Here is a 16196-nt window from a genome sequence, read left to right as displayed (position 1 = left end):
CCACTGTCATCTTCAGCAATTTCATGAACTATGAGTCCAAAACAATGCAGCTCTCAGGCCTGCAGTACTAACAATATTTGTAAAGAAGTACATCTTTACCTCGGGATTTCTGCATAGGTCTGCAAAGCATTCCTTTGCCATGGAAGTTAATTAAATAAAACAGAAAACTATTTATTGCATTACATGGGCCACGTCCAGCAGCCCTAGACTTGATTTGATGCTGACTTTGAACAGGAGTTTCGACAGAGGGCACGGGATAGGACAAGCTCAAAATTTAGTTTAATTTTTCCAAACATATAAAGTATATTGTTATAATGCTACCTCTGCAGAATATGCAAAAAGCCAAGGAATCAGGAGAGCTGCCAAATGTGTTCATTTCCCCCAAGTTACTTCTGTTTAAATTACAGTTTCTCAAGGGCAGGGAGGGCATCTCACTTGAGGACTAATAAAAAAATTGCAAGACTCTATTCCAATGCACAGACTGCAAATAAAACATCTAATAATTCAAGACCAGGTAGGAGTGCCAGTGAAATGTATTTTTAAAAGAGCTGTTGGCAGTTTAAAATAAAAATCAAAAGATTTATTTGCTGTACCAAAAAAAAAAAAAACCCAACAAAAAAACACTAGCCCTGAGCACCCAGCCTCATTATGAATTCTTGAACGTTCTACCATGGAAAGTCTAAGTTTCTGCTGTAGATTTGGATAAACTTAATAGCAAAAGTAGCCCATTAAGAAAACAGAAGTAGGTTGAGCCTGCCACAATTTTCACAAGCTACTAACATCCCATTTCTAGGCAGACAAGGCAAGCAACCTCTCTCTACTCCTCTCCAGACTCCTACACTGCTGAGAAACATAAAACATGCAGCAAAAGACCTCATTTTAAGCTTTCAATATGAACTCAGACACCTACACGCTTAAGTCACTGTTGACAATCAGAGGTAAGTCCCGTTGAAAATTTTAACTCCCTGCCATTTTTTCCGAAGAAGCAAATAGGCCTCTCCTTACACCACTTACTTCGACATGAAAGCACTGCATCTTATTCTGGCATCACTCCCCTCAGGAAAAAGAAGTTCTGGACTATGCAGCACATCAACCAGCACCGAGAATTCAGCTTGCATCATGGGAGTGAACTGCTGCTCCAAGGAGGACACTACGTCCTAGGGAAGAAAGAAGAAGAAGAATGACATTCATAACTACAAGAAAACTAGAACATCATCACTGTGGAGTTGCATAATACTGTGCGATGGGCTATTTGACCCACTTCTGACAGCCAGCTGCGAGAGCCCTTGGTAACCCAGGTGACAGTAAAGCAACCTCAAGCCTTTCTTCACGCCACTCCTCAAGCAGGGCAAGGGGAAGAAGGTGCCCATTACTATCTACCTTGCTGTTCTCTTTCAAATTTCTCCTCTGCAGTAATATTCACAAAACACTCGGCAACAGTCAGGATGATGATGTGCTGGAAAAACACTGCTTGTCATATGTGGTGTTAGTGTATCACCTGAGGCGTTGCTTCCTTGGTGTCTAGGGCTCCTCCATTTGCCTGGGTCCTGCTGTTTTCTTAGCTCATAAATTCCTGATGTCATTTAACCACTACATGCACAAGGTGATCTCCATCTTATAGGCAATCTCCAGTGACACAAACCTGACATAATGGCTTCTAAAACCTCCAGTACCTCCTCTGCAGCCAAAACAGGACATGTGACCATGAAAAGGCAGAAAGGAGATCCTTCTCTGCAGACCACGTTGAGGAAAAGAACATACCTCCTACCCCTCTCTACTGACTTCTGTAGGAACCAAATTCAGATCATGGATCAAAAGGTCCTGCGTGTTGGCTTCACTTTGAACAGACACCAGAGAAAGAGCTGAGCCCTCTGCTCCCCCCACCTAGAAATGCAAAGGTCACTGTAATCCAGCACTAAAAATGCCATGAGTCTGTCTCTCGTGTTTTCCACAGCTGGCACATATTAGATAAATGCACTACCACAACTACTGCCCCAGCCATTTGCTATTTTTGTACCTGTAGTTTTTCTATTATATTCCTGTAATCCCAGGCAGGCCCACCAAGAGCTTCTTTAAAACGAGGTCCACTGCGGGCTGACATTCTCCACCCCATGGCTGCCCTCTGCACCATGTTAGAGTGACTCTTCATGAACAACGTGTTGACCTGGCTGTCCAAATCCACTGGAATTGCAATCCCACGGTTCTTTGCTTTAATAGGAAGAAAAAAGAAGACATTTGCAATGGCAAAAACTTTAAAATCTTATAAAGATCATGGCATGCAAAATCCTGATACTCTTGAAGTTAAGGGGCAGGGGGATCTCACTTCAACAGGTTTTAAAAATAAGGATCAAAAACCTAAGCTGGTAGAAATCAGCTGTAATCTAGCCAAAGAAAGCCAGCTGTACCACTTTAAAGGAGATGAGGATCATTTGCAGTACATATTTTCATAGGTACAGGTGTTTATTTTTTAAAATAGAATAATTTTTTTTACTAACTTAAAAAAAAAATCAGCTCCAGAGATATTAATAAGAGTAACAAAAAGAGTATGCATTATTATTTCAACAGCTACTTTTACTCTATTCAGAAGCAAATTCAAAAATTCTTCTTTCTAGTGGACATATGCACATTTAGCCAATTTATCCCAAGTGCTATTTGTTGCTTTTCCGTGCATTTCTCTTACAAAAACCTTGAGAAACCAAGTGCATACAAATTAAATTTGAAAAAGACTGTCTCCTCTCTCCCTTTGGTTTCCTATACAGCCAGGGTTGTTAAACCATGGGGTTCCTGGATGCCACTGCAATATAACTGATAGTTAATAAACATGTGATAGTTTAACTGATAGTTAAACAAGTTTAACTGATAGTTAAACAAATTTAACCAATTGTTAAAAAAAGGCAATTTTTTTTTTATTTTTTTTTTTTTAATTTTTTAAGACTTGCAGGGCAGGAAGTGACAAAAGAGAGAATATCAGAGGAAAAAAACCTGAGCAAAGACTTGCATTAATTCCTACAGGGCATCCACTATTAAACTGCTATTGCATCCTGAACTGTCACTTGAAAAGGAAGTTTGAAAGACAATGTTAGAAGGTATCTGCCCTCTCCTCCATGAAAATCTTTGTGTTAGCTGCATCTCTCCATTCCACTGGAGATCAGAGTGACATTCGTCTATGGCTCAGCATGCGTCGTCTGAAATTCAACAAATAAACAAGAGATCGATGCATGCAATATCTCCGTTTGAAAGATTAGGTCACATTCCAGTGATTAGGCTTTGTATTCTACATCATTTCACTTAATTTCCATGGCACAGTTTATGTTTAAAAAAACCTTAGAAGTAAAATGGAGAAGCAGTTCTAGTTCATTTGAAATAATGACTAATAATAACTAATTTTTCAGTTTTCCTTACTGAAACAAGGTGAATTTTTAAAAAAGCATTAGCCCATATACAGTTCTGCACAACGTTTCTCTGAGGCATTTCCCCACCATTCTGCACTAACATGCATGCTTTCCACAGTAATGGAAGGCATAAAAAATATTCCACCCCGCCCTCCCAGTTCTTAAAACATATACAACTTTAAGTCCTGAACTTGTGAAGCCAACAGATGCCCTTCTTTCCTAAACAGCCTATGCATCAAACCCCACAGGAGTATGTGCAAGCAGAGAGTCAGGCATACAGCTCTGATGAATGAAGGCTCGTGTGCTGCCAAGCACAGTGAGTCACAGATCCCAGGCAGAAACTTTCTCTTCCCCCAAATACTATATTGTAATGGCAGCATTTATTATAAACCTAAATTTGGCTGTGACACCTCAACCCCCAATCTCACAGACTACGGCAAGAATGCTCTGTCACGCATGTCCTCATCCCTTTAATAGCTCCTGCAGGTGCAGGGTGCCCTCCTCTCTTCCCACTGCAAGGGTGTATCCTGATGCAGGACCAGGGCCTCCACCTGCAGATTAGGCTGTTTAACTGGGATAGAATAGAGATCTCTTATTCTATTTTTAAACAGTTTGCCGTAGGGAATTTAAAAAAAAAAAAAAAGTTTTCTTAGGTCAAGATGGGAAGACACATTTCCCCACAACCGTATATGAATTATCATCAGCAGATGTACAGCAGTTTCCACACTGGCAATTGACTTTTCCTTTCCACTTTCCATTTGTTTTGAAGGTAAGGTTCCTGATTATCATGAGGAAAATACCATGTATGGCTGGCCATTATTTCTAATGATTGTTTTTCCATATTATTTGACTGAGTTACTTTTCAAAACACATTTGCCCTGTTGCTGCTTACTTTATTACCGAAGTCCATTAAAGTTCTGCCAGTGTGGGTAGGGTGCTGCAGCCTATTAATCCAATTTATTGTGTCCTAATGTCAATCACTGGAATGTTATTGGACAATGCTCACTTCTCAATTAAGTGGTATGTATGCAGAATCCTGATATATCCAAGAATAAATTTAGCAGTGGGGAGCATGCTGTTCAGAGGAAAACCCAGACTTCTGCAGTCCCATAGATGCCATTTGAAGTTAACAACTTCCATCAGTGTCTGAGGACTATGATTGTTCAGAGAGTTGCAGCTAATTAAAACTATCACAAAGAAAACCAGAGAGAGAGAGAAAAAAAAAAATACTCCTTTGTTTTGAACAGTTCTTATATGTATAATTCCATTTGTAATTAAGATTTGTATTGCTTGTCAAAGGGCACTGTTGAAGTCTAAGCTATAAACAAAGCCTTTATCTTCTTATTTCTTTGCAGCTTGTAGAAAGTTTATCTTTCATTTGTTTCACATTTCATTATTTAAAACAACATGAAACATATTTTTACATTTTGGAAACCTGATGAACAAATGTGAACATAAATATTTATTTTTAATTTAGGTGTTGTAGACTGCTTTCCTCTTCAAAATGTGTCAATCTCCCTTAAAGTATGAACATAAAATATTTAAAAGCATGTTTATTTTTGTTTCACTTAGAAATACTTTTGGACAGCACTCAAACTTGCAAAGTAGGGTTAGAGCTGGTAGACAAAGGAGCCAGGAGGGGGTAAAATTCTGTCTTTCATCTGACTAGTGAACTTGGGAAAAAAGCATGCTACATGGCTGTATGTAAACTGGTATCATAGGTAGCAAGCAGGATACACCAGGATGGACTAGAACACGTCTTCAGCTAAGGTAAATTCTGCCTTGCGGTGGAGGGCATAGCGCAGGCTTATATACTGCCCAATTCCTACCTAGGGCACCTTGCACAGGGCTAATTACACCGTGAATACACCACATCGCTTTGCTAATGTCAGAGGAAATGCGATTTGCTGGGAAATCCTTTGCACAACTAACTCTCAATCTGCTGCTCACAATTATGCTATCAGCAATAGCCACAGTTGAGCCAAGACAAGCAAGCAAATGGTACCCGTGGAAATGGTAAGCAACACAGTGCCGCAAATTCAGCCAGGTCACAGTAAAATGTTCTGCTCTGTGCTGGATGGTTCTGTGTGTACCCAGTGCATCAGCAGCTTTCCTCTCCTTTACTGTTTAAACTATGAAAAAGTACTCTGAGATGGGGACTCAAAAGAAAAGGGCAACATTAAAGTCGAGAATCAAGTAGCTAAAAATCAAGCCACTCTCTATGAGTGAGCTAGATCCCACCGAAGTCCCAAGACCATGGACTACTGCTAACAGAAGGGCTGAAATGGGCTCAGATGTATTTTGTTAAATTACCTGCGTGTAGTTTTCTTCACAGAAGCACAGAAATTGGAAGTAAAAGGACCTATTTCAGGAATGCTTGCTGAAGCACTGTCCTTTCACTATACTGCCTACCTGAGTCTTAGGACCAATTTAGTACTAAGGATTTCCAGGAAGCAGCCCTTGCTTGTAATCTTCCTTGGAAGCCCATTCTTCAGAGTAATCTAGCTTGCCATAAGGAAGCTTGCTGTTCTCCTTGATATTCCCACCTAGTGCTCCCTAATTTTAAATTTCACTCCATTAGCTTTTGCAGTATATACAAAATACAACAGTATTTAGTGACTTCACAGCTATTTAGTACACTTTGCACTACCCTAAACCATCCCTGGTGTGGGTTTTCTGGGGGACACGCAGGTGTTTCACCCCTTAGAGTGCCTGAAGGAGGAGCATGACAGGCAATCTGGGTCACAAAAAAGCCACAGCTGTACCTGGCTGTGAAGCCTTTACTCTCATTGCTGTTTACGCCCCTCTGGTAGTTGCAGACAGCTATAGCATGTTCTCCCACACTTCCCAGTTGTCACTTAACAGAGCAATGCATATTTAGTTCAATTAAATTTGCTCCATAAATCAGTCCCTCCAGCTCCTTAATCATTTACTGACTGCTTAACAAATGCATTTGGATGGAGAGACACTAATGCTAGCAACAGCAAGACTTTTTAAGGGAAATAAAAGCTTTGTGTAGACAAGACACAAGCCTGCCAATCTTGTACCCTTCACTTGGATGTTTTTTTCCAACAGAAAATCTACACTAAAATATTTATCAGTCTGTAAAAAGATCATCATTGAATTTTTCTTGCAATTAGGGAAACACAAACAGTTAAAATAGAATAAAATATGTGCTTCATCTGAAATGTATTCTTCTTGGCTGTCAAAAAAGTAACAACAGGATAATTATTTTATTTGAACTAAAAATTGAAAATGAAGGTCTAGCTTTTTAAAAAATGGAAAAAAGATTTTAAAACTCAAATGGGAAGTGAAATAAAGTATTTTCAGGGCTGAAAAAATTGTTACAGGGAAGTTCATCTATATGGCCATTAAAATACACACAGTAATTCCAAAGAAGTCATAAAATGTAACCTAGATTTTATGTTTAATGTTTCCTGTTTGTAATTTGTCAGGGAAAAGGAAGGGGCTTTAGAGGACATAAAAGCATGGTCAAGAAGCACCACAGGAGAGGTTTTTGGATTCTGTACAAAGCGGCATTGGTGAGCTGAAATTGGGTGATAAATACTCAACTAGAAAGGACTTCGCTACTCCTTCAGACCATCTGCTCTTTGTTACAGACAACCTATGTTCTTTAATATCTTTTGAAAAATGTATCGACTCCCATTTACAATGAAGCTAGCTTTTCTGCCATCCCTCCTCCCTCCATTTTCTCTTGGCCCGTTTACCAAGGACATCCTTCCAAAGTTGGTTCCAAACCTGTGATTTACAATCTAAATTTATTTAGGTTATTTACAACCTAGTATAATTTATGTCCCATTGTTTTTGGGTCAGCACTGTCCTTTAGCTTAAATGTCTCTTCTTCGTGACTATTTATCTTCCTAAGTACTTTTAAAGAGCAAAAACACAGGCCTTTGTTTTGCTAGGCAAAACACATGGGGCTCCTGTAGTCTCTTCTTGTAATACAGTCCTCCTTTCCCCCAGTCATCACAGTAGTACTTCCTCTGTACCTGTTCCAGTTTTGAACTTATGAAATAGCAATTTTATAGGACTCGCCTCCAATTTTGTAGGATGGAAACAAGGATTCTCCTTTTGCTTCTCCTGCACAGCATTCTAGAGTATAATCTGATAATGACTAATGTAATTTGGCTTGCTAACAGATATTTTTTTAAAGGGTCTGCCAAGAGAAATAGTCTAACAAAATGCAGGTTCCTATCTGCCACTGTTTATTCATCTGGGAAATTCCAATTATTTCATTATTCGACAGCACAGACATACACATACTACATCCTTAGGATACACACACAGTATCAGAGGGAAGATACAATTTGTAAAAACGTAAGGGAGAAAGCTAATGGATACTACAGAGACAAGAGTATAATACAACTAGATTCGCCCTTGTAACAGAAAAGAAAACGGATGCTCAGGGGTGAAGATAAAAGAATCACCACTTAATTAAGAAGCAAAGACAGTTCTTTGCATGGGTCCTGAAAGACTGGTCAGCCCTGGGAGAAAGACCCTGCTCCAATACAATTTAAGATACACAATCCAGATCTTTAGTTGTGAGGACAGGTGATATTCCCCAATTTTACCATATGGAAAGACAGTAGATGGTTGAAAATGCAAACTTTGAGACTGGCCTCCACCCTTCTCAATCTTGCAAAGATTACAAAATGTAGGAACTGAAAGTCTTTTGATAATGAATTCATTTGAAATAAATTAAACTGTTAGACGTCTTAGTTCCTCTGTTTTCACAAATATCAGGGGACCTTTTAAACATTTTTCATTTGTAGCTATTTTACCAGTGAGATGGAAGCTGTTTTGATCATTCATTTTTTGGACTATATTTTCAAGCAAAAGCTCAGTCCTATGTAATAATAGAAAAAAAGCAAAAGTGATACCTGTATAATGTGTTAATTCTTGTTACTGTGATAATCTGCTTCAGAAATCCATATGAACAAGACACATTAATATAGGTATATTATTTCGTGTTTCTATTCATGCCAGGTAGCCAAATGTTTACAGGGCAATAAAAACCTGATGCACGTTGGTAGCTATGTGTTCCAAATCTCTTGGAGCCACAGAGGGGTCTGCTGAAGAAGAGAAGCAAGCCTCTATGCTTCTTGCTGAACTGGAGGCAGACAACTGCCTGGAGACAAAGCAGCAAGTGAAGCTTGAAAAGCTTGTGGAGTTTTTCCCTAGTGGTCAAGTGGAGTTGAAGTATCAGGGTTATAAGAAATTAGCTTCTGCAACATATCCTGTTGTTGACCTGGAAGATAATGCACATTCTTACAATGCTCATAAGAAGACAGATGTAATGATCTTAAGCTCTTGAGGCAATACTTACATCCACCTGCCAGCAACAAACTAGTAAGCACTGAGCAGAAAGTATGTTGCTTAAACTTGCTCTGAAATGGGTCTTTTAAAAGTGCATTACTTTAGGGATCTTTGATATCTTGGGAAATCTGTGTATGATCTTTCTTCCTCCTGAGATTCATTTCTAATTCCAGGGCTATGACACAAAAAAAAAATCATGTTTGTTCTTTCAACTCTACACTACATTTATTTTCCATCAAAAGTCTTTGGTCCCTGCTGTAAATCTGTCCAATACTCTGTCTCTCTGATATAGGCAAAATCTTTCTAGAGGGTTTTTTTCAAACCCTGCTGTGAAACATGAAGGCCCTAACATTAAAGCTGTCAGATTCTCAAGTCAAAAAAAAAAAAAAAAAAAAAGGCAGAAGAGTGCTTACAGATGCCTAGCCAAAATCCAAACCTAGTCCACATACACAGCCAGCAAAAGAGGCAAAAAAAGGCTGCCCTGTTTGTATTATGGAAGAAACCTCTGCCTTCTGAAAGAGAAGCATCATTTTTTGCGGTGGAACACCCAATAGAGAAAGGCACCGGGCACGCACTGTAATCACAAAAGGGCCTCAATTTTAGAAGCCTCTGGTACCCCCAGCACGGGCAGTTTTTCCAAAGCTTTCAGCAGAGCAGGCCTACACAATTAGCCCAGGCAAGACACGTTTGGCACCATGCCTAAAAATACTGAGTATCACCGGTGGTTAAAATCTCCGCTAGCCAGCCAAACTTTTGCACAGGGGTGTTTGTTAAAAACTCTGCTTCCACTTCTTCTCCAGCTAACTTGCTCTTTGGGGAAATCCCCTTCACCTGTTCCCTTATGCTCGCTTTCTGCACTGTCAAAATAAAACAGAAAATGTGTGGCAATTTGCTAGCACAACACAATATAATTTTACCATGCTTGATATTGATATTAGTGATGAATCCTTAGTTATTATGATATGGACAAGGAAATCAACAACGCGCATGCTAACACGTGCTTTCAGGGGGCAGCTCTGAGGCTGCCAGGCCCATGGCACGCTCAGGTGATGCACAGCCTCCCTGCCCTGCTGCTGCTGCAGGGAAGTCCCAGAGGTGGACACGGGGTGATGCCCTTCACCGGCAGCTCAGCTCCACTCTGCCACGCCTGAGAGTGCCCAAGGCATGGCTGGGGTCCCATGGGTCGGAAGCCAGAGTAGCAAGAAGGCTGGACCTATAGGACAGCACGAGAGCATACTTATAAAAAACCACAACTGTAAACCATCTCCATAAAACAGAAAGAGGAAGGAAAGAAAAGACTACAGTGGAGGTAGAAATTAAACTCACCAAATAGGAAACAAAGTCACATATCTGAAGAAAACTCCAGACATTAGCCATGCTTTGAATTCGGACTTTTCCCTTGGTTCCCCCAGGAACAAGAGGCACACAGAAGACTACCTACCAAAGACCACCAGCCCTTTCACATGCTGGTGCACCTGGCCAAGAAGCTGGATCTGCCAGCCCGTTAAGGTGACCCATGCTTTCCCTGTCACGCTGCTGTGGGGACAAGTTCAGCTTGGCTGTCTCAGCACTATGCTCGGGTGTCTCCAAATACCCTCATCTCAGTGAGATAACACAATGACTTCTCTGAGCTAGAATTTGATTTTAGGTGTAGATCTTCAGAAATGAAGACACTGAGCTGTCTGTCTAGAAGCACACACAGGGCATGCTCGGTCTCAAAAATACTCTCACCTGCCCTACTTCTTCCCCTTTTCCCCAGACTCTTGAAGGAACTAATTTACTGATGACTCTTTCCAGAACTGCCAGAGGAGAGCAAGGATGTAAGTGTTAAACACACAGAAACAAGGATTTGTAAGGCTAGAGCTTTGAGACTGTAGTAGCTCTAGCATGTCTTCAACTTCCAAAGTTCTCTTGCCAGATGGATCCATAATTAAATCATTTGCACAACAAATAAAACAATTGAAGGTTGCTAAGTTTTTAGGTAACTGCTTATTCTCATTTACACAAAACATTAATGAGATGTTTTGGCTAAAACGTTAAGTGATACTCCTCTAAAGCTATTCCAATATCTAAATTTAGAGTCGATTGTTACAATGCCACAGATGCTGCAGATGCTTAAGGGACCCTCTCATATTGTTTTATCATTATTTATTAAAACTTTTTAAAAATTGCATCAACAATAGAATTTAGCCAGTTTCTATATATCTCTGCCTCTACTCAGTTTTCATTCATACTGAGCAGAACGTTATTCTACAAGTAATCAGAATGACTGACTTTTAGAAACTATATTGAATAATCCTTTATTTCTGTCATGGCAGAAGACTTTAAAATTGCATTCACAGAAATTTAACTTAAGAATGAACTTTTACCAGTCTTAGCTATGACCTGGTGAAGAATCCTTTTTATTTTAGGATAAGAAGCTTTAAATCTTCCACTTTAGCATGGTATTTGAATTTACTTGAAAGCATGTAACTTATTAGCTGCCCTGAGGACCAAATTTGGTCTCGGTGCCAGTGCAAGGCAATATTCCCCCGACAAGGCTGACTGTCTAACAGCAGTAAATGAGTGGGTCTGATGGTGAGGAGTAAGCGGAGAAGCTATGGAGTGACACAATTGCAGTTTCCATCCCCAGCTTCTTGATGGGACAAAACCTGAACAAGCCCAGGACCGTGACTGACAATAACGAATGCATCTCCTAGGAACTGAGGAGAAAAATGATGGATGTTCTCCGATGCACAATTGCTATGCATCGCTGCTTACAACAGCTTGTGCAAATGTAGCCCAGCATGACTAGAAATGCCGAGGTTTTCTCATAGCTTATGTTGTGTTTTAATATCATGACTTGCTTGACGTAAAGTTCAACCATCGTTCACTTAGCAAACTCATCTCTCTGACCTACAGGTTTCACCTAACAGCCCTATTTGATGAGACAGATTTGAATGGGTTATAAAAGTAGGAAGAATTTAGCCTCAGAAAGTGGGATTTCTGAAATCACCACTGTCACAATTTCACGATGGTAGAGTCAAATTAAAAACTGTTCAACCTCAAGTAAGTCTGATCTTAAAACACAGAGAACAATAATGAAAGTAAAACCTGGCACCTACCCACTTCAGCCAAAGTCTTGATACATGACTCCACTGAGGCTTTCTGCGTTGGGTTTGGCCAGGTACAGTTGTAAATTCTAAAAGCAGACTGCAGCAGCTGAATAAAAACAGGCTGGTGTGTCTGAAAACAAAAAGATAAACATGGAATTTTACCCTTTAGAATCTCTTCACAACTGCCCTAGGGTTTGACACAACGTAAACCATATACAAGGGGTTTTTAGCTTGTAGACTCAAGTTACAACTCCATTGAAATTCTCTTTGCTCTTCAGGACTAGAGGGAACAGAAATCAATGCTGCACCTCTAAAAAGGCCAAATCATGCAATTTTTCCTCAGATCGCCACTGATATCAAGCACACACAGTACAGAGCAGAATGACGGAGGAGTCTTCCCAGTTCTCAGGTATGTGTCCCTTTTGTCATAGGACACAGCATTTTTCTCATACAAATACAAAGACAGACCATTATTCTGCAAGGATACCCCCTCCAATGAATTCACAAGAGCCAGTATATCTGACCATATTGAGCTGTCTACTGGTTCAGAGCTGTAAGTGATAAAAATTAAGAGTAAGTGTTTTAAAGAGGAATTAAGCTGCTAGCCAGTGGCATGCAAGGGGACAGAGAAATTAAAGGAGGATGTAAAGATACAGCATTCCTATCTGGGTAGCAGAAGGTATCTCATTAACGGTCTGAATTACATATTTGTCTGTGTCTCTTTTCCTTACCTGGAGGCTGGTGCTGTTATCTGAAAATGGCGAATTGAAGAAGCCACTCACAATGTTCATTACAGGCTCAGTGACATATTTCTCCAGAGATGTGTCTGCGTGTTTACGATCCGTGGTTGTGTTACAAACCTACAGGGAAGAAGGAGGAAAGTGTGAGATTTAGTTCTTTTAAATAAGCAAGCTTTATTATTTTGTGTTTATTATAACACATGTAATATTTCTTCTTAATACAAAAACAAATGATTTTTATACAAAATCTATCAGAGATAACTATCTTAGAGTTCAAGCTGTATTTGTGATAGCTTATCTTTCTTCTTGGAGGTCCACGTTGTCTTTCGAATACCCTTCTCTTCAGAACTAGGTCTTTCTGGTTGGCTGTCTAGTCTTTCTCACACAGTGAAAAAAGATCCCCCTAAATCAGCACATCGCATGCCACTTAGACAGATTCAAGAAGAAAATGGGCCTTTCCTCCCATTGTGGGGCTGGTTGAAGAGGCTTTAGAGACAGATGAGACATAAACACCTTAGGTTAGAAAGATTTCATGTAACATTTAACTTCTCTCTACAATCAATCACCACAAATGGGTGGCAAAGGTGAAGCTCATTTGCAGGAAAAATGTTAAAAAAAGAGGGAAAGAAAGGAAATAGCATAGTCAATACCAACAGCCTTTAGGATTGTAAACTGTAAGACAGGCAGCATTACTTAGGAAAGCCACATGGGGAAAATAGGAAAGACAAGCTAAAAACAATGAAAGAAGAGAACGGATGGTACTGGGACAACTCTGGAGCACAGAAAAATGATTAAATGGTGGGAGGATGTGGGAAGATTTGTACAAAAGATTCCTGAATACACCCTTTGGTACAACACTAAAAGTTTGTTGCTGCATAAAGATGTCATGCTTAAAGAAAGGAAAAAATTACTAGGGTGGATTGCATCCTTCAGTATTTCTTTTCTTTCTTTATTTCTTTTCAACATTTCTGAGCATCTATACAGACTCATGTTGACTTTGCATAAGTCAGTGTAAACAGTACTAAAAGGAGTCTACAGAGAGCCAAACACGGTGAGAAAGGCAAGACTGGACAAATACGAGTACAGACTATAGTCATACTACCTCTTCGACAGCCTTTAAATAAGCAGTTCTAGTCATGTTTAACAAGAAATGAAAGGCAAAGCTGTTCTCTCTTTCACCTATGTAAGCCACAGACTACTGTAATGTTCCAGGGAATCTATGCGAAAGCAGAATTTATTTTGTATATAGACTTCTGGGGTAGCCTTCTCATTACTATCTGCGCATTTAACACACAATCATGAACCTGAGTGGTACATACTTACCATTACATCATTTTATGGATGGGGAATTGAAGTCCAGAGAAGCTGAGTGAATTGCTTAAGGTCACAGAGAAAAGTTGGTGACAGAAGCAGAAAGATAATCCACAGCACCTGAATCTCACACAGGGCAAACACGCTCTCTAATTACACACTGCCACTGTCACACTTGGACACTACAAGACAGCAATTTCACCAGAAGTGTTTTAAGGAAGGTTACTGACGTGACATCCAAAAGCACCCATGCTCAGGGGAAGATACAGCTCACAGGAACACAAAAGCATTTTGAGTATAACACACAAGCATTGTCATATGGTAGGCAGAGGAATAACCAAAGATAACTTGAGACCTACAGAAATGAGGCATCCTGAGGAGCTTTGCTTGTCTGCTTTTCTCAAATGTGTCAGGTAAACAAGTCATGCCCCCACGTAGTGCATTTTTTTATCACCCCAGGAAAGGAAAGATTTTGGTCAGAGAAGCAACAGTGGCTAAACTGAAACAGCAAACTCTTTCAGTTTTGGGAAAAGTATGACACCACCACCACCCCCAGTCCTCACGGAGGTAACAGATTCAGTTAATAATCAAAACTTTAAAAAAAAAAAAAATCATAGAACTAAAAACCTCTTGAAGTTCTTCTGCTTTTAATTAATCTGCATGCCAATTTTGGCTGGAACCAGTAGCTCTGAGGCTCAGCACTTGCAATCCCAATGGGAAGACAGGGAGCTGTGCAGTGCTAGCACGGTGAATTCAGAAATCACCAAAACTAAATTCCAAAATGCTTTTAAGCTTTTCCCTTCGCTTGCCTAAAAAGCAGAGACATATGTGGAGATGCCACTCTGCCCCAACACTGGTCTGAAAAATTCCCAGCGCAGAAGGAATTTGGAAATCCTCTCATTTGTTCTTATCCCTCTGCCCTTTGGGGACTGAAAGATGTTTCCCTGTGGAAGAAAAAAACCTGAAATGCATGAAATGGAGATGAGGATTGAGAAAGCAGTGTTTAAAAACCCCTTAAGAGGCTTTGGGACCAAAACTCACATGAATAATACTTCAAAAATTCTGCAGAGAAAGCCAGGATGACTTTACAGCTGTCAGATCCTGGCTCTTTCTTTAATCCTCCTCAGACTACAGCTGCTGACTTACAGGCTGGGCCACACGCAGGAAAGGGAAGCGTTTCCTTCAGCAGCACCCACTTTGCTTAGTGCAACGCTTTAAGTCATACATGGGAGAAAGTAGGTTGGCAGAAACTGTAGAAACAGGGTGTCTTCGAAAGCGCGACTGCTTTTGGCAAACTGAATTTATACATGAATCCACCTCATGCCTGCTTTGCAATGTATCACGTTGTTCAAAGAGAGTGACAGCTGGGGACTAAATATTTCCTTCCTCAATCCAGAAACAGATAAAAAAATTGGTTACTTTTTTTTTTTTTTTATAAAAAAGGAAGGAATCCAACCTGAGGATAACACTCTCCATCATTCACCTTAGTGCTCTCTAATAACAGACTCAGACTCAAAGTTCACAAACTCACCCACTGACAGGCATTTGTAGCAGCTAAAAGAAAAGCGTTTCCCCTTCCCCCACGCAAAAGCATCCCTTTTAGCTCACTGGAACACACAGGATCAAAGGGCTCTTTTTCTAAACGCTTTGAAAGCTATTGTAACATCTTTCATGACGCTGACAGCATTCTAACTGTCCTGATAGCTACATAACGCTGATGTATTTATAACACACAGGCTCTGTCTAGGCCCTAGAAAACCAAACCTGAACAAATACACTCAATAACCTGGAAGATATGGCTACCCACGGGGACCTGGCTGAAGAGCAGGACAGGCCAGAGCACTTCTGACATGCTCTTTTAGTTCTTTTAGCCGTTAACCAGGAAACTAAAAGGACTAATTAGGTATCTGCCCTGAGGGCTTTGCAGGAGAGCAAAATAAACTTGCATTTTGCCATTCGGTGCCAACAGCACACGCACACAAAATACAGCATTAATAATACACTTACTCTTCACCTCTGAAGACCTGGAGTCTAATTTCTCTTATGAGAAGAGTGTGTGAAAACAAGCTCAGTGGTCACTAGCATCAGGACAACTCTACATCATTTGGCACAGTGCAGTTTGTCTCCAGGCTCATGAAAGGAACAGTGGACAGAGCCCTCTTTCTACATGTCTGCTTCTAGCCTAAGGGCAAAGAAAACTGGTCACGTTCAAGGGCTAGGGAGGGTAGTCTGTTCGGAGGGTCAGGGCCAGGACATGTCAGGAAAGGGCAACCCAGAAAGGGAATTAAACAGGAGAAGATACTTCTTGGGGTAAAAACAGC

The 16196-nt window shown here is 40.2% G+C and overlaps 1 protein-coding gene across 1 annotated transcript in view; it reads right to left on the bottom strand.

Annotated features, from left to right (window-relative positions):
* ITPR2 (inositol 1,4,5-trisphosphate receptor type 2) overlaps positions 1-16196 on the bottom strand; it is a 268298-nt gene that overhangs the window by 120625 nt on the left and 131477 nt on the right. The window contains exons 33-36 of the mRNA XM_050915600.1: positions 12556-12684; positions 11834-11954; positions 2018-2208; positions 1015-1157 (exon numbers count right to left, since the gene is read on the bottom strand). Of these exons, the coding sequence (XP_050771557.1) occupies positions 1015-1157; positions 2018-2208; positions 11834-11954; positions 12556-12684 (584 nt within the window). The remainder of the gene's footprint in view (positions 1-1014; positions 1158-2017; positions 2209-11833; positions 11955-12555; positions 12685-16196) is intronic.

This window comes from Gymnogyps californianus, chromosome 1 (genome assembly GCF_018139145.2).
Source record: "Gymnogyps californianus isolate 813 chromosome 1, ASM1813914v2, whole genome shotgun sequence".
Lineage (NCBI taxonomy): Eukaryota > Metazoa > Chordata > Aves > Accipitriformes > Cathartidae > Gymnogyps > Gymnogyps californianus.
This window is presented reverse-complemented; position numbering and strand designations above follow the sequence as displayed.